This window comes from Quercus suber, unplaced genomic scaffold, assembly GCF_002906115.3.
Source record: "Quercus suber isolate HL8 unplaced genomic scaffold, Cork oak 2.0 scaffold_417, whole genome shotgun sequence".
Lineage (NCBI taxonomy): Eukaryota > Viridiplantae > Streptophyta > Magnoliopsida > Fagales > Fagaceae > Quercus > Quercus suber.
The window spans coordinates 128,350-152,964 of record NW_027069868.1 but is presented as its reverse complement, the minus strand read 5'-3'; the positions used below and the strand labels follow the sequence as shown (position 1 = coordinate 152,964).

At 35.7% G+C, this 24,615-nt stretch overlaps 1 protein-coding gene, 1 long non-coding RNA gene and 1 pseudogene across 5 annotated transcripts; all 3 read right to left on the bottom strand.

Annotated features, from left to right (window-relative positions):
* Positions 1 to 351: 351 nt before the first annotated feature.
* Positions 352 to 1,763, bottom strand: LOC136062465 (uncharacterized). The gene is made up of 3 exons (XR_010624190.1): positions 1,608 to 1,763; positions 637 to 955; positions 352 to 490 (listed from the first exon to the last, which is right to left on the bottom strand). It is a non-coding gene; the product is annotated as an uncharacterized LOC136062465 (long non-coding RNA).
* Positions 1,764 to 4,642: 2,879 nt separating this feature from the next.
* LOC112023615 (peroxisomal (S)-2-hydroxyacid oxidase GLO4-like) lies at positions 4,643 to 9,356 on the bottom strand (annotated as a pseudogene).
* A 2,305-nt stretch (positions 9,357 to 11,661) lies between these two features.
* Positions 11,662 to 17,043, bottom strand: LOC112018048 (peroxisomal (S)-2-hydroxyacid oxidase GLO4). 4 transcript variants are annotated; one of them, XM_065761528.1, is made up of 12 exons: positions 16,931 to 17,043; positions 16,141 to 16,287; positions 15,934 to 16,058; positions 14,948 to 14,994; positions 14,799 to 14,876; positions 14,522 to 14,646; positions 14,304 to 14,361; positions 14,077 to 14,139; positions 13,694 to 13,763; positions 13,152 to 13,252; positions 12,710 to 12,814; positions 11,662 to 12,184 (listed from the first exon to the last, which is right to left on the bottom strand). In XM_065761528.1, the coding sequence occupies exons 2-12, from the start codon at positions 16,281 to 16,283 to the stop codon at positions 12,005 to 12,007; spliced, it is 1,095 nt and encodes a 364-aa protein (XP_065617600.1). In that variant the 5' UTR covers positions 16,284 to 16,287; positions 16,931 to 17,043; the 3' UTR covers positions 11,662 to 12,004. The 4 variants fall into 4 exon arrangements, with proteins under 4 accessions (XP_065617600.1, XP_065617598.1, XP_023906326.2 ...); XM_065761526.1 differs by lacking the exons at positions 15,934 to 16,058; positions 16,141 to 16,287; positions 16,931 to 17,043 and adding exons at positions 15,074 to 15,198; positions 15,281 to 15,835 and having other exon boundaries at positions 14,841 to 14,876; XM_024050558.2 differs by lacking the exons at positions 15,934 to 16,058; positions 16,141 to 16,287; positions 16,931 to 17,043 and adding exons at positions 15,074 to 15,198; positions 15,281 to 15,833.
* Positions 17,044 to 24,615: the final 7,572 nt, after the last annotated feature.

Sequence of the window (24,615 nt, the reverse complement as noted above, 5' to 3'; positions counted from 1 at the left end):
TACATTGGCCTTCACATAATGCTGTTAATAGCTCCTTAAAGGAGACAGTAAATGCATAATGCTAGTTAGAACAATCAAATACGTATTTAAGTCTCCACTTACTGCCTAAATGAAGTAACATACTAGCTAGCCGCAAGGTAAGAACTTCAATAAATAATCCTTGGCATTACCAGAACTTCACTTTCTTACAGCAACTTGAGGTATGAAAATCTTTTTCCCAGCTACAACCCAATAACCTTTTCTGCAGGCAAAAAGTTGTTAACATGACAACCAACATAGACACAATCCACGTTTTTTTCACTAATGTTTTTGCAGCCACAAAGTAAAAAAGAAAAATATATTCCCTGAAATTTGGAAAGTTAAAATATATTCCCTGAAATTTTTAAAAAGTGTCAATTTTCCTTACATCCATCTGCTGTGAAAATCTATGCCGGGCCCCTCAGCTGTTTAACATGACAAGTTAGTGCTCCATCTGCCATGTATGCAGTTCCTTTAAAGGAAAACAAATGAAGGGCAAAATCAATACTTTTAAAAATTTCAAAGACAAAAGTGCAACATTTTCAATTTGGGGGGATGAAAATCAAACTTGGACCATATGAAGGTGATAATTTCAACCATGTTTCAACAAAAACCTACTCTGAAAGTGCACATACACAATCTATCCAGACTTGCCACTGTTCTGAATTCTTTCTGGTTTTTCTTGGTCCTCTGTTTCCTTTGTTTCAGTTTCTGACCTGGACTGTTCATTTTCAAATGGTAATACAACTACAGGTGCTGCAGGCACCATGTCCCAACGTTCCTTCAAAAACTTTCTGAATCTCTTAACCATTTCCATCCTGAACTCTAGCTCCCGAGTGAAGAGATCAAAGAGAAGAAAAGCAAGAATATACTTGAAGGGGACAACAAACAGAACGGTTGCAGAAGAAAAAAGCACCAGTGCAACCTCACTAGTTATCTGATAAGAGTTTAAATAAATATAATTAATCACATCACAGCCAGAGTAAAACTCAAAAGCTTTTTGTTTCTTTCTATTTCTTTGCTATGTAATAAAGAGAGTGGGGCTGATGGGGTTCAAACCCCAGTGCCCAGGCACCACAAGAGGTGCTAGAGCCATTCAGGTATCCCTCAACCCCATACTAAAGATGAAAAGTACAAATGCTATTGTCTCAAAGAACTAACAACTGCCACAATAGTCATCATTTCAACAATAATATAAGATTCCAATCACTATAAAGTGAGGATAAGGTGCACTCTAAAGGTCTGAACTCTAAAGAATAGAAGAACATGTTTTGCTAGATAATTACTCTCTTAAGTTGAATTTTGCGTCTGTACCAAAGTCTAAAGTAAGACAAACCCATTAACCAAAATTGAAACCTTCATCAGAAATAGCCAAAGGAAAACTCTTCCAAACCTCAAAATAACTCAAACTCAGCAACTATAATTGAAATCCCAAATCAGAACAAACCAAAGCAATAATAACACAGACCCAATAACAAAAATCGATACCCAGATAATAATCAACAAAGAAAAACTCTACCAAACCTCAAAATAACACAAACCCAATAACTAGAATTGAAAACCTATAATGAGATTTAGCCAATACATACCAACGAATTTTCTTAGGGCCAGCCAACCAATCGGCGAAGACATAGCGAGATAGAGAGTTCAGAGCTGGATTCGTCTATTTCATCTAATCTGAGTGAGAGAGAAGGAAAGAAAGAGAGAAAGAGAAGAACAGAGAGGGAGAGAGAGAACGGTTGGAGCTTGGGGTTTTGGTGTTTTCAGTTTTCTCATGGGAAGTCTTTAGTCTGAAACAGGGGAATAAAAAAATAGAAGGAAAAGAAATAAACGGAGAAGGAAACGGCAGTATTGCTGTTAAGTCAGTGGACAGGTGTTATAATTTTAAAAGGGGTACCTGAGGTACTGTACCTAAGGTACTGTATCTAAGTTTTGCCCTTATATAAAATATTGATTTGCAAAGCTACAGTAATCGTACATATTTGCTAATCGTAACTAGGGGTGTACACGGTTCGGTTCGGTCGGTTTTAGAGAGGTTTTTTGCACCACATCTATAGGGTGCGGTTTCACCCTATGCTTGACCGCACCTCACTTTTGGAAAGTAAGAACCGACCTACACAAGGTGTGGTTAATCTTAGCAGCTCGGTGCGGTTCATTCGGTTATATGGGCTGGACTTCTAAAAATTACTATTCTAATTAAGTTTTGGGCCTTTAAAAACTAGCATTTTGAGCCCATTTTGACTTCTTTTAACTGCTTCTTTTTAACTGAGCCTTTCTTTATCAAGTTTCAACCACAAGAACACAAAATCTCAACCTCAACCTGTCACAAGACTCACAACATTCCTAATCAAATACACAATTATAGAGTATCAAGACTCAACTATAATATGACTTAACTCTCAAACTGTCAAATTAAACATGTGTTTATTAAACACATTAACACATATTAATAAATCTAATCCTATCACAACATTCCAAATCAAACACACAATTATAAATCAAGTTTAAACCATAACAAGAGAAAATAACCCTTAAAACAAAATCAAACAGCATAGAAAAAAAAAATCAAACATTAGAGAACTCAAAAAAATATTATAAATAGTATGAGAAAATGCCCACGAACTCTTTAAGCCTTTGAGATTTTAGTCCTTTACTAGGCTGAAGCTGAATCTCTTAAATTACCCCGAAATTACAAGAAAATAACCCAAAAAAAAAAAAATTTAAATCAACAAGAAGAAATATTCAGTGAACTCAAAATAAAACCAAAAAAAAATTAGGGGTTAGGATTACCAAAGATAGAACTACATAGTGGCAGAGCTACGGTGGAGAACGGAGATGAGAAGGAGACTGATTGAGGGCATAAGATTAGAGAAAAATGGTTAGGTGGGAGCCTGAGAATCTGAGATTCAGAGGGAAACTTTAATATTAGTTTGGCGGGATTAGGGTTTGGAAGAAAATGAAGGTGAGTAGGTGACTGAGCTAGTGACTGAATGAGTTGAGTATGAGAGCAAAAGTCTAAAAAAGAGAGAAAGAGACAAGTTAGACAACTAAGTCTCAGGGTATCAGATACGTGTGTGGCTGAGAGTAATAAAGGAAAAAAAAAATCTTACACACAGTAACTTTAAGTCTTTAACACTAACCAAACGGCATTATTTTTCTTTTTTTCTTTTTTTAAATGCAAGACAACTTTTTATTCAGACTATGACTGACACGCTAACACTTTTTATTTATTGATGATAGGCACACTAACATTATTTTTTTTTTTTGACTTCACACGTGGGTGAGAAACTAATGAGAAGGAGACTGATTGAGGGCATAAGATTAGAGAAAAATGGTTAGGTGGGAGCCTGAGAATCTGAGATTCAGAGGGAAACTTTAATATTAGTTTGGCGGGATTAGGGTTTGGAAGAAAATGAAGGTGAGTAGGTGACTGAGCTAAGTGACTGAATGAGTTGAGTATGAGAGCAAAAGTCTAAAAAAGAGAGAAAGAGACAAGTTAGACAACTAAGTCTCAGGGTATCAGATACGTGTGTGGCTGAGAGTAATAAAGGAAAAAAAAAATCTTACACACAGTAACTTTAAGTCTTTAACACTAACCAAACGGCATTATTTTTCTTTTTTTCTTTTTTTAAATGCAAGACAACTTTTTATTCAGACTATGACTGACACGCTAACACTTTTTATTTATTGATGATAGGCACACTAACATTATTTTTTTTTTGACTTCACACGTGGGTGAGAAACTAAAGAGTCCTCATAAAAAAAAAAAAAGAAACTGAGAGAACAGAGCACGGCGTGCTCTGTTTAAACTGAGAAACTGAGAAACAGAGCACGCCGTGCTCACTGCTCAGTACGCCATATATTTTTTTTAAAAAAAAAAACAAAATTATATAGATATTAAACATACTCGGTGCGGTTCGGTTCTCGGCGGTATGCACGTCTCGGCGCCGATGGCCGCACCTGTCCAATATCGGTACCGAAGAAATGCTGCCGACCACTGTGCCGGAAACCTTCGGCGAAGCCCTGAGAGGTGCGGATCGGTGCGGTCAGACCGGTTTCAGTCAGTGCCGGTAGATCAATGAACAGGCCTAATCGTAACTTGCAATTATACATAATTTTACACCTACTGTTGTGGGTTTTTTTTGCTCAAATTATGTAAAATTAGTGACTTTTTCTATTTTGCAAAATTTTCCACAAGCTGATGTGGTTGCTCAATAAGAGAAATTATAGGCGTTTGCAAATTACTAAAATATATTGTAAAGAAGGATGCTTGGGACAATATGTTGTTACAAATCATAATTTTTACAAACACCTAGAACACACATCACCCACAAAACCAATGGACTCAACTCACCACACTCCCCAAATTTTGAAATGCAGAATGATAAAAGAAAAATAAAATGAAGAATGATCAAACATTAAGAATAAAAAGAGTAGGAGGAAGAGAGAGCATCACTTAGAACACATTCAAAAACAGTAAATTTCTTTTTTTTTTTGGTTTCCCACAGTGTTTCTTCAAGACTTTCAACCAGAAACTAATCACTGTTCGTGCCAGGTGGACCCACGAAGGGGTAAAGTACTGGCCCAGGAAATTCTTTTCAAAGTGCAGGTAGCAGGACTCGAACTAGGGAGCACACCTAGTCAAGCCCAGTACAAGCACTTTGAGACCAAAAGCCCAACCAACTTGGCCAACCCCCTGGGTTCAAAAACAGTAAATTTCATAACTTATAGTATAACGCTATGTATAATATTGTTTTTGTGCTTTTGTATTTACCCTTTTGAGTACCTTCAACTTTCCCCTAGTCTTCTTTGATACCCTTTTAGTGGTCCTCCAAATCAGCCTACCAATACTTCTCTTGCAAATTTACCCCCATTATAGGTCTAATTGAATCTTTTCATTTTTAGCTATTGATCAATGCATTTCACCTCCACCACACTTGTTTTGATATCGAAGTTGTCCTTTAATTGCCTATATATGTTTTGATGTCATGGAAACTACAAGAAAACAAACACGTTGTGTTTTGAATGGAAAAAGAAATTAAACATGTTAGCTTCTGAATGAAAACCTCAAATCCATAAGGGGTCCCTTGAATCCATAAGGTGATAGGGTTTTGGAATCCACCAGAGAGAAATAGACAAAATTTTTATTTTAACAATCTGAAAAACTAAATTAACTTTGGAGGCTACAATGAGTTTAAATAGTAAAAAGATAACCTAAGGTGGCTAGAAACCCTAAGGTGGCTACAAAAGCATATGAAACCCTAATTTGACTAAACAACATTAAAAGCACCTAAAACAAGGAAATAATTTACCTAAACCTAATAATTTACCTAAACCTAAAATAACAAAAAATTACTTAAAAATGCTAAAAGTAATTAATTACAAAAATTAAATATTAAACTGTGTCCTACGCATGTTCTGTCTTCTAAAGCATTTTTACAGTAATAATGTTATCCAATCCTTATGGAAAGTCATTGATATGTTGCATTGGTTATTTAGAAAAGTTTACTTTGTCTGGTTATATTCCCAGCATCCATTCGCTAGTGATAGGAGTGTGCTTATTGATTGATTAGGCAGTCAATGGCTTGATATGGATTGATAGGCTAAAAAGTTTTTCAGCAGTGTTAGTTTTATGTTTCCTGATATTTAAACTCTCTTTTATTTTCCCCCTCATCCCTGCAAGTTTGTGTCTTCTGTTGTTCTGATTTAGATATCTAATTCTTGTGACAACATTTGGCCGATTTGCTTGCAACTCAGCTTTGTCCAAAGGTATGTTCTAAGATATGGTGTTAAAGCTCATAAATTGTTAGAAATAGAAACTTACAGCGGAATATAAGTAATCGATTTTTCGGCATACCTCTCTTGGCCTAAACCGATGATTACACAGAAGCTTTGAGATTGTTCTATGCTGTCTAGAGCCAGCCTCCATGTAGACCAGCTATTCAAACACGTTCTAAATTCCAGTTTGTATAATCCACAAATCAAAAAAGTTTCTCCGATGGTGTTGCACACCACTAGAGTGATGCAAACATAACCCACAACTTAAGAGCCTCACAACACTCTGTAAACACTATGAGAAATGCAGAATTCGTTCTACTGTTCAATGGGTACCACTCTTGGTGTTTATATACACACCACTCAATTCATATTGAGTGGGATAGTGGACTTAGTGGGGTAGAGTAATGGCCTAAACCATTACTCCATAACTCCTAGATGTTATAATCATTCTGAGGTATACAGAAGGACATGCCTACTTTGGGTGTCCATCCATATTCTTTTTAGTTTCTAACATCTCCCACTCATCCACTGTGGGCATGGCCCTATTATCCATCTCTTAATGTGTTTCTCAGTGCGTTCATACTGGAAAATAGGTTGTGCGACCACCGAGCACACCTAACAAAACATATTTGGGAGCACTATACTAAATCTTATACCAAGACCAGCATAGCAACATCCCTAAAGTGTCTTGTTATGCCCTAGACATATATTAACACATCGAATCAAGCATCTCTAACCCCTCTTGAATTTAATACTCAGACTTATGCTTGATCCATCATAACTATCTAGATGTACTCACGATTATTTCACTACCTTAAGCACTTTAACCTATCAACAATGAGTACAAATATAAGGATGTGTTTAAAAAAATAGTCTTCCCTTTGCACTTATGTCCTTTAACTTTGGTCCATTCGCTTTCCCAGCAATGCCCCTTTAGACCGAATCCAATACGGCCATAGGTAACATGCCAAAGTAGCAGACATCAAAACCTCAGCTTCATGACATAGTCAAAAGTAACAAGGGCATAAGTAGGATCTTAATGAAAGATCCATGGGACTCACATGGTGAAGAAGCAGGGATTTATTCTCTCACCTCTGCTTTTGGTCTAGCAAGCACATGTAGTATGAAATACATACTACGGTGGAGTTTTCTTAAGTAAGAGCATATGTCTTAACTTAATACACCGTACAAATCTTAGTCTAGTCGCTACTCAAGCGCCTAACTCAAGTCCTCTATTTGCTTGCCACCTCAGGCATCAAATTAAGGTCTCGCATCTGGCTAACCACAAGCTACATGGATCATGGGCTATCCATGTATAGTATAATATTCATATGCTAAGCAGTAGAGAAAAAACTTCACCTCTTCCAGAACAGTAATAGTAGTAGGAGTGTAATCAAGCTGGCGAGCCCCATGATTAGAGACAACAGTCCCAACAACACCTACTTCTGTTGCCTTTATTGCTGTCCATGACAGTACATCAAATGTATAGGATATTTGAATGTTGAACAGAAAGTAAAGCAACCATGACATTCAAGGATCTGAGTAAATTATCAAGAGCGTGAAAAGATGCAGAATTTAAAGTGATTTACATAAAAATGTTTGGCAGAGCAGATAGAGAAGGTAATTGTGAGAAAAAAATCACACAATCAGGATGATTAACAGGCCTCCTATTCTTGAAATTCCAAAGATAAAAAGGATGATTAACTGAAATTTTCATTGAAAGTTTAAAGTTTCAAAGGCAGAGAATGTTCTTTCTGTTACTAAGGGAAGGAAAAAATAGGGAAGATGCAAAATAGAGAGGTGAGAATCAGTAATAAAGCTTGACCTTGCCATCTTCATGAGTAATAATAGTGATAGTATTATAATGATGAGATGCAAATATCATAAGATAGAGATCCTACCATCTTCCCGAGTGAGTACTCCCTTGATTAGAATTGGCAAGTTTGTTATAGATCTTAACCATCCCATGTCCTGTGTATGTTGTGACACTTTAGTTAAACTCATAAGAATGTAAGAAACCATGGCCCTTGCACACACCCTCAGCAAGCAAAAATAAAAAGTGAAACCATATAGGCACTTCCAATGGTATCTTACGTCTCAACCTTTACATTATAAAAGCACAAACTAAAACACATAACACTAAAATCAGTGTTATAATGAGTAAAACAACTAGTTTTGAAAATTTATGTAGAAGGGGAAAAAAAAACTATTTTCCAAGTAAAATCTTCCAAACATTTTTGTAACAGCACGTTAAAAGGTAAGCAGAATAGGTTACTCGTTTATACCCTCCAACACAAAGAAGCATCAAGGGCCCCTTTGGCAAAACCTTCTAAAATTGAACCTTCATCCTGCAGAAAATTTGATTCAGTAGTAACAATAAAAGCTATAGTTTTAAAATTTTAAAAATAAGATTAAAACTTCAGTTAACATGCATACATGTGTCCATTTTTTTAAATTCAATGCATCTGGCACATTTCAATGCGGCAATTGGGAGTTACACAATTTCACTCACATTGTCCACTTCAGTTGATACAAGGCCTTCAATATTCTTTATCGGCGGCACAATCATTCTGCAGAACTTATTATGGTCATATTTCAAATAAGATTTAAGATCAAGCCTATGCTGTTAGCATAAAAGGAACATAAATACCATTACAGGGAGAACTTTATACCCAACTGTGAAGGGAATAAAATGATTAGTGTTGGAAAAAAAAAAAGGAGATAATATCTACTTGTTCTTTACGTCTGCCTCCCTTCAACCAAGCATGGGAGCATCAACTGTCAGCACAATAGCCTTGTATACATTTCTTTCAGCTCTCTGAACTAGCTGAGCTGCTACATCTCGGTTCTTATATACCTATTCCCAGACGAATATCAGATTACAATGTGACTTGCTAACAACAAAATCACCAATACAAAGACAAAGAAAGCAACCAAGAGAAAGTGTTGCTGCTAAAGAAATATACATTTCATCAATGAAATTATAAGAGTTAAAGAAGGATTTAATACATATAATTGAAAAAACCGAATGGCATTGCAGCTGGAAGCAACCTCCTCGATAGTGCAGGAAGACATGGAGGACAAAACCTGCAATGAAAAATAACTTGCAATTCATGAAACTTAGCAAGAAAATTAGCTCCATATTTAAAAATCAATACCATTATAGTATTAGATGCAGCTGCTGCTCTGGCGGTGGCGATCTCTCCTAGAATAATCACAATGAGCAAGTAATTAAGAATCCAAAAAAATTTCAACTGAGACTGAGAACTCTTCCAAGAAGATTTGGACCTTCTGGATGTGCCAACTTATGCATAGTAGATGGAGCTACCGTGACTGGCGCTGAGATTTTGTAACCCAGTACAGTAGTTGATATATTTATTCTGCTTACATCTACAAGAATTCTAGGTCGGAACCTGAGAAGCAGTGGAAAGTGATCAGGAAATTATTGTAGCCAGTTTACAGCAAAAATCACCAATTGAATTAGCAGCAGCATTCGTTATTCTGTGAAATGCTTCCACATTCTCTTTTAGGGTGTATTGATCCTCAGCTCCCCCAGAATGTTGGGAAATATAGACCCCGGTTGATAGAATTAACAAGTTTTAAACCCAAGTTGTTAATTAGATTTATTATGAATCAAACTTGTTAAAACAAACAAACATCAATATCATGTCAAAATCATGCAGCGGAAAAAATAAATAAGACAAGATATGATGACCCAGGAAAACCAATGAAACCAACCAGTTTCACAGTGAAAACCTGGGGGGAAACCTTCCCGAAAAGCAATCCACTATAGTAAAGAGAAGTTTTAGATCTAGTACAAAACCTTTGTCCCTAGACTCTACAATCCCCGTAGATGAACTCACAGCAGAAACCTTCTACCAATCCAAATTGAGTCCCTACAGTTACCATATATATATATATATATAAATATTTACTATTTGAAAAGTAGTCAAACAGCCAGCAATTTATTGTAATATATATATATATATATATTCAGAAACTTTCAAAATGATATTGTAACAATGTACAACAACGTAATTTTGGGGCATTAATTTCAAAATTTTATGACTTTTTCTTTATTCCAACGTACAGATTGAGATTTTGGCAAAGATAACTTTCCGGTTATATTATATATATATATATATATATATAAAAAGAAGCCATTGATTGTATATATTAATTTTAGTAACGTTTTGACTATTTAATTGCTATCAAACGTTTTATTTTCTGGCTAAGGACAAGCAACATATCTAGTTCTATATATATGGAAAGAAATAAAAGTTTCACACACACACATTTTTATTTTAGAAAGCTACAGACTTTTCTAAAACAATTTTTTTGTCGTAAACACTTATCATCTATAGTTTTTTACTACTCACAAAAATATTCTATCTTTTACAAAATTTTCTGGGAAAAGAAAGTACTATAGAGAGCTTATATTCTACGAGCAGTGTAGGCTCGCAAGGATAATCAGCAAAGGTGGCTGGGCTGTTGTATCCTGGGGGCAACGTGCAGAAATTATTTGTCTAACTACATCGGATATACCGTAGACGGCACGATTTGTCTCAAGACAGTGACTTGGTCCACGCCTCATCTCTGCCACCTCTTTTTGGTAATATCAAATTGTATAATTTTCAAGGAAAATTCAGGTATTATCTCTCCTTTATTTCTAACAACACATTGCGAACTAACATTTGCTTGATGAGAACTTTCTTTGGGCTTTAGTGTCTTTTTGTGTAGACTTGCAATAGTAAAGAAAACATGTTTCTTCTGCAGAAAGTGGAGAGCCTCAATGGAAAGCAGAGCACTGTTCCTTTTGCAGAAAGTGGAGAAAGCCTCAGTAGAAAGTAGCGTAACATTCCCTTTGCAGAAAGCGGTGAAAAGTTCACTTTAACAACATAATAATGTTCCTTCTGCAGAAAGTGGAGAACAGCCTCTTATGCGGTAGTAGAAGAGGAGAATAAGCTCATTTTGCAGCAAAGCTTCTTGGACCAGATTTAATGCTTGTGCACATATTGGCAATGGCAAAATGGGACCCTAAAGCCCATGCCATGTAGATGTCAGACCCGACTTCCTTAGAAAAAACCTACACTAAAAGATGTCTAATAGATGCGAGACACATGGCAAGGTGTAAAACGTGAAAAAAAAAAAAAAAAAGCGACCCTCAACACTTTTTAATTGACACCAGATGAGAGTTGAAAATAGAATCCTAGACTCAAAAGTTGCAAGATCTTCTCCATGAAACCCCTTGTTTCATCATTCTCTCTTTCCAGAGCAGTCACTATTATTGATCCATGCTATGGTAAAGACTAAAGACTGCCTAAGGAAACAAAGAACCTTGGGCCATATTACTTATCACAACAATACTAATTCAAGGCTTTCCAAGTTAAAGATATGTGGTGGAAGTAGTTGCTGACTTTGGCTATAATTCTCCACTTTCAATCAGTTTTTTGTTGTTGTTGTTGTTGATAATTTGATAGTTATAAACAGGTACTCGAGGTTTCTTTTTTCTAATACCTGCTCATTTTTTTTGGCAACACCCATGCATCAATGAGCCCATCTCTCTTCTCATCAAGCTTGGCTCCATCACATTAATCAGCCTTAAAAGCTCCAAGCCAGAAGTGAATTCAGCATTGCCACCGTGAAATTCCCTCACTACCATGCTACCAATCTACTATGATTGGTCTTTACTACTTATAAGAATTTAAGGAAAAAAAAAATGTCCCCCCATTTCAAATTGCATTTTTCAATCAATAACTTTGAGACGCATATCCTTCAGCCCAGGTTTATGGAATAATTTTTCAGGGTATGAGCTTGAGCTTGCATTTTTTTTGTTTTATTCTGTAGAACTTTACAAAGATCTACCGATAGAAAAGAAGAAAATATCAATCCTTAAACTCCTAGTACAATTTAAGAGTAGGAGAATACAATGAGCTTCTGCTCTGAACCCATATCTTTAACATGGACTTCATGGTTCCACATATAGAACCACATTTATTTATAAAACGGACATAGATATGGCAGAAGATAATATTCATGGTCCCATTCCACTATCTACATGCCAGCTTGATCATTGAAGAAATTTCAACATATTCCACACCTATACGCAGTTACTTATTGTTAACAATGTAATTACAAATGTATAGATATTATTGATGATCTAAATCATTTTTCTTTAGGACATTGTCCTAATGCTTCAAATATTTTATTAGAGCAGTGAATGGATTTTTTCATGCTCTGTCCTCACATGGCTTCTAGTAATATCTTTCACACTAGGACAGCCAGACAGTGCCATGGTGAGCTCAAGCTCATCCTTCAGCATATGGATGACTTTTCTCACCCCATATTCCCCCTTTGCTGCCAACCCATAGACAACAGGCCTTCCGATCTGCAATAATAAATATATAGATTACAATAGAGTTTAGAGAGCTTTGGCCAAGAATCATAAAATTTTAAGAGGTTTCTAAATATCAGCATTGACTTTGGGATGGAGAGAGAAGCAAAAATTGAGTGTTGAGGATTAACACTGCCAAGGCGTGTCACTCCTATAATTATATCCAGCACTCTCAAAGTGTTTCAATAATCTAGGAATTTATCTTGAGCAACTTAAAAGTTTTTTATTTGCACATGCAAGTTAGACGGAAATTAGACAATAAGTTGAAAAAAAAAAAAAAGGCAATCTAGAAGCAGAGTGCGATAGAGCTGCTTCCCAAAAAGGCATCAGTTGGATTCACTGACATTCATTGACAGTTGAAACTCATGTAAAAGCAATTACACAAGCGCTTGACCAAAAAATACTACTTGTTCTCTTTATATAGCAACCACAAGGCGGACATTGCATGTGAAGAAATGGTGTAAGAGAAGATTCATAAGTTAGTTACATGAATTAAATAGTTTGGGGTGGAGAGCTTACAAGGACGGCTTGTGCACCAAGGGCTAATGCCTTGAAGACATCTGTTCCTCGCCGCACTCCTCCATCAAGGAACACAGGAACTTTCCCTCCAACAGCATGAACCACCTGCAACCACAAGATGCCTAAATATCCACAATTGCTGATTGAACTTTGGCATGCCAGAGAGCATGGTGTAACTCTACACAAATCCAGACAGAAAAGTCCTGTGCAGGAATGCATGGTCACGTACGGGTCTTGCATTAAATTGCTAAAATTTCATACAAATTTGAATGTTAAGGATGTCTAGTCACAGCATTACCTTGTACAAAACTTCCCTAAACCCTTATACTGTTAACATCTATATTAAAGGAGCACAGAGATGCAAAATGTAGAATCTGTGTTTACACCTACACACCCAATGAGAATAATATTCATATGCTAAGCAGTAGAGATAAAACTTCACCTCTTCCAGAACAGTAATAGTAGCAGGAGTGTAATCAAGCTGGCGAGCCCCATGATTAGAGACAACAATCCCAGCAACACCCACTTCTGTTGCCTTTATTGCTGTCCATGACAGTACATCAAATGTATAGGATATTTGAATGTTGAACAGAAAGTAAAGCAACCATGACATTCAAGGATCTGAGTAAATTATCAAGAGCGTGAAAAGATGCAGAATTTAAAGTGATTTACATAAAAATGTTTGGCAGAGCAGATAGAGAAGGTAATTGTGAGAAAAAAATCACACAATCAGGATGATTAACAGGCCTCCTATACTTGAAATTCCAAAGATAAAAAGGATGATTAACTGAAATTTTAATTGAAAGTTTAAAGTTTCAAAGGCAGAGAATGTTCTTCCTGTTACTAAGGGAAGGAAAAAATAGGGAAGATGCAAAATAGAGAGGTGAGAATCAGTAATAAAGCTTGACCTTGCCATCTTCATGAGTAATAATAGTGATAGTATTATAATGATGAGATGCAAATATCATAAGATAGAGATCCTACCATCTTCCCGAGTGAGTACTCCCTTGATTAGAATTGGCAAGTTTGTTATAGATCTTAACCATCCTATGTCCTGTGTATGTTGTGACACTTCAGTTAAACTAATAAGAATGTAAGAAACCATGGCCCTTGCACACACCCTCAGCAAGCAAAAATAAAAAGTGAAACCATATAGGCACTTCCAATGGTATCTTACGTCTCAACCTTTACATTATAAAAGCACAAACTAAAACACATAACACTAAAATCAGTGTTATAATGAGTAAAACAACTAGTTTTGAAAATTTATGTAGAAGGGGAAAAAAAACTATTTTCCAAGTAAAATCTTCCAAACATTTTTGTAACAGCACATTAAAAGGTAAGCAGAATAGGTTACTCGTTTATACCCTCCAACACAAAGAAGCATCAAGGGCCCCTTTGGCAAAACCTTCTAAAATTGAACCTTCATCCTGCAGAAAATTTGATTCAGTAGTAACAATAAAAGCTATAGTTTTAAAATTTTAAAAATAAGATTAAAACTTCAGTTAACATGCATACATGTGTCCATTTTTTTAAATTCAATGCATCTGGCACATTTCAATGTGGCAATTGGGAGTTACACAATTTCACTCACATTGTCCACTTCAGTTGATACAAGGCCTTCAATATTCTTTAACGGTGGCACAATCATTCTGCAGGACTTATTACGGTCATATTTCAAATAAGATTTAAGATCAAGCCTATTCTGTTAGCATGAAAGGAACATAAATACCATTACAGGGAGAACTTTATACCCAACTGTGAAGGGAATAAAATGATTAGTGTTGGAAAAAAAAAGGAGATAATATCTACTTGTTCTTTATGTCTGCCTCCCTTCGACCAAGCATGGGAGCATCAACTGTCAGCACAATAGCCTTGTATCCATTTCTTTCAGCTCTCTGAACTAGCTGAGCTGCTACATCTCGGTTCTTATATACCTATTCCCAGACGAATATCAGATTACAGTGCGACTTGCTAACAACAAAATCACCAATACAAAGACAAAGAAAGCAACCAAAAGAAAGTGTTGCTGCTAAAGAAATATACATTTCATCAATGAAATTATAAGAGCTAAAGAAGGATTGAATACATATAATTGAAAAAACCGAATGGCATTGCAGCTGGAAGCAACCTCCTCGATAGTGCAGGAAGACATGGAGGACAAAACCTGCAATGAAAAATAACTTACAATTCATGAAACTTAGCAAGAAAATTAGCTCCATATTTAAAAATCAATACCATTATAGTATTAGATGCAGCTGCTGCTCTGGCGGTGGCGATCTCTCCTAGAATAATCACAATGAGCAAGTAAGAATCCAAAAAAATTTCAACTGAGACTGAGAACTCTTCCAAGAAGATTTGGACCTTCTGGATGTGCCAACTTATGCATAGCAGATGGAGCTACCATGACTGGCGCTGAGATTTTGTAACCCAGTACAGTAGTTGATAAATTTATTCTGCTTACATCTACAAGAATTCTAGGTCGGAACCTGAGAAGCAGTGGAAAGTGATCAGGAAATTATTGTAGCCAGTTTACAGCAAAAATCACCAACTGAATTAGCAGCAGCATACGTTATTCGGTGAAATGCTTCCACATTCTCCTTTAGGGTGTATTGATCCTCAGCTCCCCCAGAATAATAGTCATAATACATTTTTGGAAGAGCTTGCCTAGCCAATTCTTGAAACTCGTTAACGTTAACGGGTTCACCCTCCATTATCCTGGATACATGAGCATTAATAGATGGATTACTATCCAGTGATTTAATACTAGATGCATTCTGAAGAGACTCCACCATATAAAGACATTGATTATGATAGTATCAACAATGGCAAGAATTTCTTAAAATACGTGATACTCCTCTTTAAGACCTTAAAAATTTTGCTTGGCCTTGCTTATATTATGATATAGCCACATGCCAGCTTGAGGCAAAGTTGGGTTCCCAAGCAACTCTAAATTTCTTGCACAAAGTAGTATGACTTTGATGAATCATAATCAAAGTCATTCACATACTATGTACTGGCTATTGGCCATTCCTCACCAGTCGCCACCATTTTAAGCAAGTCAATCCACAATATTGAAAATATTCACATATACATATTCATATGGATTGGTAAGATATCCCAGAAAACTTTTTTTTTTTTTTTTTTTGCTTTTTTTTTTTTTTTAAATAAGAATCCAAACAAATTTCAACTGAGACTGAGAACTCTTCCAAGAAGATTTGGACCTTCTGGATGTGCCAACTTATGCATAGCAGATGGAGCTACCATGATTGGCGCTGAGATTTTGTAACCCAGTACAGTAGTCGACAAATTTATTCTGCTTACATCTACAAGAATTCTAGGCCGGAACCTGAGAAGCAGTGGAAAGTGATCAGGAAATTATTGTAGCCAGTTTACAGCAAAAATCACCAACTGAATTAGCAGCAGCATACGTTATTCTGCGAAATGCTTCCACATTCTCTTTCAGGGTGTATTGATCCTCAGCTCCCCCAGAAAAGAAGTCATAATACATTTTTGGAAGAGCTTGCCTAGCCAATTCTTGAAACTCGTTAACATTAACGGGTTCACCCTCCATTATCCTGGATACATGAGCATTAATAGATGGATAACTTTCCAGTGATTTAATACTAGATGCATTCTGAGGAGACTACACCGTATAAAGACATTGATTATGATAGTATCAACAATGGCAAGAATTTCTTAAAATACGTGATACTCCTGTTTAAGGCCTTAAAAATTTTGCTTGGCCTTGCTTATATTATGATATAGCCACAGGCCAGCTTGAGGCAAAGTTGGGTTCCCAAGCAACTCTAAATTTCTTGCACAAAGTAGTATGACTTTGATGAATCATAATCGAAGCCATTCACATACTATGTACTGGCTATTGGCCATTCCTCACCAGTCACCACCATTTTAAGCAAGTCAATCTACAGTATATATTCATATAGATTGGTAAGATATCCCTGAAAACCTTTCTTTTTCCTTTTTTCTTTCCTTCTTCTTTTCTATGTTTAGTTCATGGTCTACAGTCTACAGAGTACTGCAGAACTTCAAGATTCAACATGGTACTTACATAAGCAGAATCAAAACCAGTTAAATGCCTGAAATCACTTCAAAGCAATCAATACCAATAAAAGGCATGATGACCCATTAAAGTATTAACATTCATTACTAATCAAAAGATGGTCAAGTAGACATGATCAAAATATAAGCAGCACATACCTACAAGTGCTGAGATTGAAAGTCCCTAGAGTTTTTACAATCTGAGCAGCCACTGAAGAAAAAGTGTATTGACTTGGACTTCACACTCAAAAGAGTTAAAATCTCAATTGAGTTAAATATGTCAGTGGGCCAGACTATAGAGAGCTACCATGAGTGGTGTAACTTGCACAAATGGGCAAGGTTATAATTGTCATTGTGATGAACAAAGTCGTGTTAAAACCAGACTCTGAAATTAGGCCACCTCGGCCAAGTTCTGTTCATCCCATATTTGAGTATTGAATAATAATCCCAATGATAATTTCTAAATTATTTATGTTATTATGTAGAATTAAATAATAGCTTATTTAAATATATTGATTTTTGAACGAGTGTCGAGTGTCCTAAAGTTAATGAGGATAATATTCTATTATTTTCCTTTTGAATATATAGGGTCCATTTGAATACAACTTATTTTTGCTGAAACTGAAAATTGAAAATTGAAAACACTGTAGTAAAATAATTTTTAAATATATGAATAGTATCGTAGAACCTGTGAATAGTGCGTGAACAATACATGAATAGTGCATGAACTTTGCATTTTGTTTCTTGCACAGCAAATCTATGTGCATAAACATTATGGTTACTGTAAAAAAACTGCAAACTGCAAACTGCAAACGTGAATCTAAACACTCACTATGTCTTTGAAAATATATTCTCTTTGATTTTTTTTTTTTAATTTTTATTCAAGTAAAAGGACAGTGCACTACAAGTCACAACTATTCTAAAGTCCCTCAATAATTTTTTTTTTTTTGGATGGAATAAAGTCCCTCAATATTATTTTGCAATCATGAAAGATGTTGCATACTCCGTAGTTGGCGGCTAGTTTAAGACCATCCAATAAAGTTCAAAGTTCCATGGCCATGCTGGTTGTAAAACATATGGTCTGAGCAAAACAACAAACCTATTGGTCAGTAAGGTTCTTGATAAGGCCTCCCTTACTTGCCAATCCTGAATTGCCTGGTGCAAAATCCTTGGTTTTAATGGTTGACTGGTTGAGTTTGAACTTTGAACCATGAGTGGGTTTTCAATTTGATCTCAATTTATCTACCAAGACTAATTTTTATTTCTTAATGAACATCAAAGCTATAAAAAATTAAGAACCAGCAAGAATTACTAGCTAGACCCAATTGGTTAACTATTGAATTGAGAACAGTGGGGTCCAGCATGAAAACCCTCTACTTTAAAAAAAAAAAAATATATATATATATATTTTATGAGTTTTTGTTTNTTTTTTTTTTTTTTTTTTTTTTTTTTTACAAGATAGAATTCTACTCTAGCCTAATCTAAGTGTATATGTGTGCGAAGTTCTTTCTTGAAGACTTAAACCCCGGCCCTTAAAGTCTCAATACTACAAATAATTGTGTCCTTTGTGAAGTATTGAACTTTCCTTTACCATGAAATCAAACCGAGCCGACCTAGCAAGAGGAGGCAAAGACTACTCTTTGTTAATACTCAAGACTCAATACGAGGACTAAGGTTAGTTTATGCTCCTGAATAGTCTGCTTGATTTTCGATAATAGAAGTGCTAAGAAGCAAGAGCCGCCAAGTTCTCTGCTTCATCTTTGGTCTCTCTCTCTATTTTGTTGTGTTTTCACTTTGTATACCTAATGAAATATGGGGAGAAAGAAACGATGGTGGATTTGGTGGAGATTGGTGTATATCTCCACTAATCTGGAGATGGATTTTATATAATTTTAATTTAAAATGAAAATTTTAATTTTTAACATAGGGTCAATTTATAAATACGAAAATCTCAAGGAATTATTAAAAGAACTAATTGAAATCCTGGGAGGTTAGTTTGCAACTCACCTAAACATCATAGGGTGTTTTTATATTTTGGCCCACTTTTTAATTATGTTTAATATAACCGATTCTCAAATATAATAGTAATACTACCTAACGAGTTTTATAATGAACTATAAAAATCATTTAAATTGTTTTTTATGAAGTTATAATATATTTGCGCATTAAATAGGATATTCACTAGTTAACCAAATAGCTACACAATCATATAGATTTAGAAGCTTTTGGAACAATCCGCTGCTTCAACAAAACATCTCTCAAAATCAAAATCCCAAATACGTCCATAGAGTTCCCTTTGACATAATCACATTGGACAGAATAGGACCAAAGTGGACTGTATGGAACAAGGTGGACCGTGTAAGGATGAATGGATAGATTAGGACTAAATTAGATGTAATGGACCGAATAGGACTAAATTAGACCAAATTAGACCGAATAGGACTGAAGTGAATCAAATAGGACCAGTGTCGACTAAATAGGACCAAAGTAGATAGAATGGACTGAATAAGATCATTGTGGACCGCGTAGGTCCAAATGGCCCAAACAAGACTGAAATGGACCAAAGTAAGCAGAATGAACCAAATAAGACCATTATGTGGACCAAATAGGGCTGAAGTGGACTAAATAGGATCAATGTGGACTGAATAGCACCAAAGTAAACTGAATAAGACTTTTAAATATTTATTATTTTTATTGCATTTTTAGGGCTCATATTTATAATTACTAGTGTCTTTTTTGTATATTTTTTTTAAAATTCAAAATAAAATATTTTAGCCCAAATATAACAAAATTTCATACTTTTCAACCCAAAAATTAAGGGAAAAACTGCATTTTTGAGCTAAACTTGAAAAGGCAACATATATACAAATTATTGTTTAACTTTTAAGACCTAATTAGTGTTAAGACCTAACTGCATTAAGACCTAATTAGTGTTTAACTTTCAAGAAGAACAAATTATCTTCAATAAATTTTCAAGAACAAATTATACATATATCCCAACAATCTCTCCCTTGGTTGAAAGTCATTACCTCTCTATGGCCTTCAAGATCTCTCTATGGGCTACAAACAAGTCCTACAAATTAAAAACTCATTATGTTATATCAACACTCATTTTTTACATAATTATTCAATATAAGACTTCACTTACATGTGTATATCTAACATCTTATCATTTGAGCTTTGAACAATTAAAGACACTAGAAATACATTAACACTAATTGACATTAACCACACCTTATTAAAGCATCCTACAAGAGGTCCTTACACCAAAATGATGATAATTCATGCTGTTTTAGGTGCTAAAAAAGCGTTTAGTCCCATATTTTATTTTGTTGCCATACTCAACTACATTCATGAAATATGAAAGGAGTGTAAACTGCTCGCTCATGCAGCATCCAAAGTCAACCCGGAACCGTTGAGCTTTTGCTTGGTTATTTGATCAAGTTGCATTGCCATTTCAGATGTAAGATGATTCTTCCAGTCTCCAATTTTACCTTTCCTAAAAAATGTGCTGTTTTTATTCACAATCTCTTTTGGTCGAATTTCTGGGATCCCCTTTTATTCACCTCCAAACTTGACATGTTCTCAAAACTACATTGGTCTATTATTTTTTGCACTGCACCTTTTTCTTCTTCCTTCAAGGAGAAAGGGTAACCCATGAACATAGCCATTCCTTCACCCAATATACGGTATCATTCATCAAATCTTCATACTTTAAAAACAATATCCTCTCTTGTGATTCCAAACTAGCTCTCCAATACCCCAGTACATGGTCCCAATATGGTCCAGAAGCAGATAATCCTTCACAAAAGTACATTAATGCATCCTCCAAATGAAGATCTTCCATGGCCTTAGTAACCGACTCTGACTTTTGAGAAAAGTGCCACAGAGATACAAATACATCCTTTGGATCCCTGCATATGTAAACAATCTTACAACTAGAATTTATAATGGATTTTGGTAAGGAAGTGTAGGAAATGTGTGTAGCAGAAAGTGGAACATTGAGATCCAAAGTTTGTGAGTTTGAAAGAAATTGGAACTCCATGTAGGGTACCAAATCATGTGATAATTTGGTGAGTAAAGGGTTTGTGGACTCGTCAAATTGGGATCGTGTCATAATGGAAAAACTCAGGGCCTTCAACCAAGTTGTGCCAGCTTTTGGAGCACTACTCAAGATCACGCTGTTGGGTTGAGGTTTGAAGTGGTCTTGAGTCGACAATATTCCTTCTAAGGTATATGGACCGTACCAAAAACCTTCATACTGGTAGAGATCTAGCGGCCAACAACCCTTTCTTCTTGGGATGGTTGACATGATCTCTTTGTATATGTTGTGACTTTTTGAAAAAAAAAAAAAAAAAAAAAAAAAAAAAAAAAAAAAAAACCCCAATACACAAACCAAAACCAAACCCCAGGTCCCCAGCAAACCAAACCCAGTAACCACGGTCACGTCGCCGTCGTCGTCGCCGCAGCTCAATCATCATCGTCGTTGCTCGCCCGGTCGCCGCTCATTGCAGATCACAGAACGTAGATTGGAGATCAGAGATCGCAGAGTTCTCTGCCTCTGCTCCGCCCCTGGTGCTCCCTCCGGCCCTCCCTCAAGGTATTTCTCACTTTTTCTCTCTAACTCTCTCAATCTCTCTCTCTTTATCTCACTGAAAATTTGAAATCTTTTTTCGCAGATCGTAGCTGTCAGTGCCTCATCGGAGATCGCAGATCGTGCTGCCTCTGCTCCGGTGCAGCGGTGCTTGTTGGCAGTTGCTCCCTCCGCTACGGCCCGGCCCTTCCTCAAGGTTTTTCTCTCTAACTCTCTCTCAGTCTCTCTCTCTTTATCTCACTGAAGGAAAAAATTGAAATGAATATTTATGAAGACTCTTTATTCTTTATCTAAGCCTATCTGATGATTCTGATCTCACATCTCGGTAAGTGTCTCTCTCTCTTTTGAATTGTGGCTCTCTGATTGGCTCTTTGGCTGGTTTTGCTTTTTGCCTGTTTTAGTGTTTTTGTCTTTTTAAATTTGGCATTATCTTATCCTTTTTGTTGTTGGTCAGTGACTCAATGTGTTGGTGTTTGGTAAAATATTAATTGTCATTTAGTGTAACGTGTGTTATGATTTATAATTGGCATTAAGAAATTTTCTGATTGCAGTTAGCTATTGTGATTGGGGCGCATTTTGTGCTTGTCTGTTGCTATGGGCACATGGGTCGGGTGCAGCATAATAATTAAAGTAATGTAATTAAATTAACCAATATATAATAAAAGCTATATAATTAAAGCTATAGTGAAAATTAAATTAAAGCTAAACAATAATAATTAAAGCTATATAATTAAATTAACCAATATATTATAAAAGACAAATTAATTAAATTATTTTTGTTTTTATTTGAGGGGTTATTATTAATTAAAGTTGTATTAAAAATGGGCTGACTGTTTAAATTATAGTGAAAATTTTGTTTTTTTCTTGAGTATGAATAACATTCATATAAGTAAGTAAAAATTTCTAATTAATTTTTTTTTTAAAATTCTTTTCAGGTTAATTTTTGAGTCATATTCTTAAAGCTAAAAGAATTATGAACAAACGAAAAACAATTGATGCATTCTTTAAGAAAAAAGATGCTAGCAATTCAGAAATTAGGACACCTGTGGCTGTAGAAACAAATCTTAATACTTCAATACCTGATGAACACCCCTCCAAATGTCCAAAACTTCAATTTGAAGAGATAGATCGTGATCCAGGATCACGTAAACAAATATGTGAATTTCCTATCAACCAACAAGATGAAATCCGACAAGATGAATTTTATTCCATGAAAAATCGTTGTCAGGCATGATTTGATCCGGTTGATGACCCGACCTGACTTGAATAATGTTGTGTGGATTTTAATGGAAGATTTACTGAGGCTTAGTCCATGGAGCAGAGGCTTGGGCAGACAAAAATTTTTTGGCCCGTTTTGTAGCCCATTGTGAATCCTGTGCGCAAGATATAAAAGCCTTTTTTTTGTGATTAGGGTTTTGTCTTGTTGTTGTTTTTGAGAAAGAAAAACACTGTAGCCGCACATTGTAATTTTTTTTTATAATAGTGAAATCCCTGCAACTCCGTGGATGTAGGCAAATTGCCGAACCACGTAAATACTGTCTTGTGCGTGTGATTGTTTTTCTTTTGGCGTTTTGTTTTCTCTATTTGAAAGTTGATAATTTTGTATCCAATAGACTTAAGAATTATATTTAGTATATTTATGTTACAACCCGGCCCCCCCATGTATTTATTCCTAGCTACGCCCCTGGTCTCAAGTGACTACTCCATTTAAAGACATTGATTATGATAGTTTCCATAATAGCAATAATTTCTTAAAATAGGTGATGCTCCTTGTTTTGTGACAAAAAAGTTTTGATCAGTGACCAATTAAGCAAAATAATATTCTAAATATCTACATAGGCACATTCATATGGGTTGGTAAGACATCCCAAAAACATTAAAATCCTTTTTTCTTCTCTATGTTGAGTTCATGGTCTACAAAGTAGTGAAGAGCTAAAAGATTCATCATGGCACTTACATAACTAGCATCAAACCAGCTAAATGACTAAAAGTGCATCAAAGCCATTAAAACCAATAAAAAGCATGATGACCCATGAAGTAACATTCATTGCAACTCAAACAATGATCAAGGATATTTTTTTTTGGGCTAATGAGGATGGATCCAGAGCTCTTCGAGCACCTGATTATTTCGCTAGATGTGTGTAATCTCTAGTCCAACTCACAATGTAATTGCAAAGAGAAATTCTTTGGAGGGCGACTCCAAGATACCCTTAAAGATCATTAGGCTAACCATTGAGTTTATGGTCAAGGAAGTTGATAGTGATCAAAGTTAAGCAGCACATACCTATAAGAAACGTGAAACTCTAGTTAATGCAATCTTAACAGTCTATGAAGGTTTCGGGCAATGATATTGACTAATGTTTTTTTTTATACAATGATATTGACTATTGTTAATGTAGAGAAATGTGTATAGTTGTACCTCGTAAACTGTTTAAATCTACTTCAAAATAATGTGTGGATACTTTTAATTAAAATATAAATCTAAATCGAGTTAAATATGTCGGTGGGCTAGTGTGCTTTCTATTTTTTTGATACCAGACAAGACAGCCTGTATTAAAGAACAGTGCCTTATTTGGCCTGTATATTTTCAAAACAAGAGCTTTGTGGTGGCCTGTACATTTTCTTGGTAGAAAGGAAATTTCATTAGAACTAAACAGCAAACAAAGGCTCAGAACAGAGCCTATTGACATACAAACCATTGGCATCAGCCTCCAAAATACTAGTTAAGTCCACAGGCGGACTGGAAAACACAATAAAATCACTGTCAAGCAGCAGACCCATTCTAGCTAAAAAATCAGCACATTTGTTTGCCTCCCTGTAGATATGCCTGAACCTTTTTTGTTGAATTTGATTAGCCATATGTCTGCAATCTTCCAAGATAGAGGATACAATAGAATTTGAATTTGAAGAGGTGGGAGAGTTAAGAGCATCCACAATAACTTTAGCATCTAACTCAATGATAACAGATTGGGCATTCAATTGAAGACACAGCTGCAAGCCATCGCGGAGAGCCCATAATTCTGCCATGAAACTGTTTGCATTCCCTATCCTTCTTGCAAAACCCGTCACCCAATCACCCTTATCATCTCTGATTAGCCCACCTCCACCTGCCTGACCGGTGCTGCCTGTTACCTAGCCATCAGTGTTCAAAGCGATCCATCCAGCCCACGGCTTCTCCTACCTGATGCTTTTCAAGAATTTTCTTTTGGTGACCAGACCGTTGTTCGCACAGTAAAAGAACTCCAAAGCA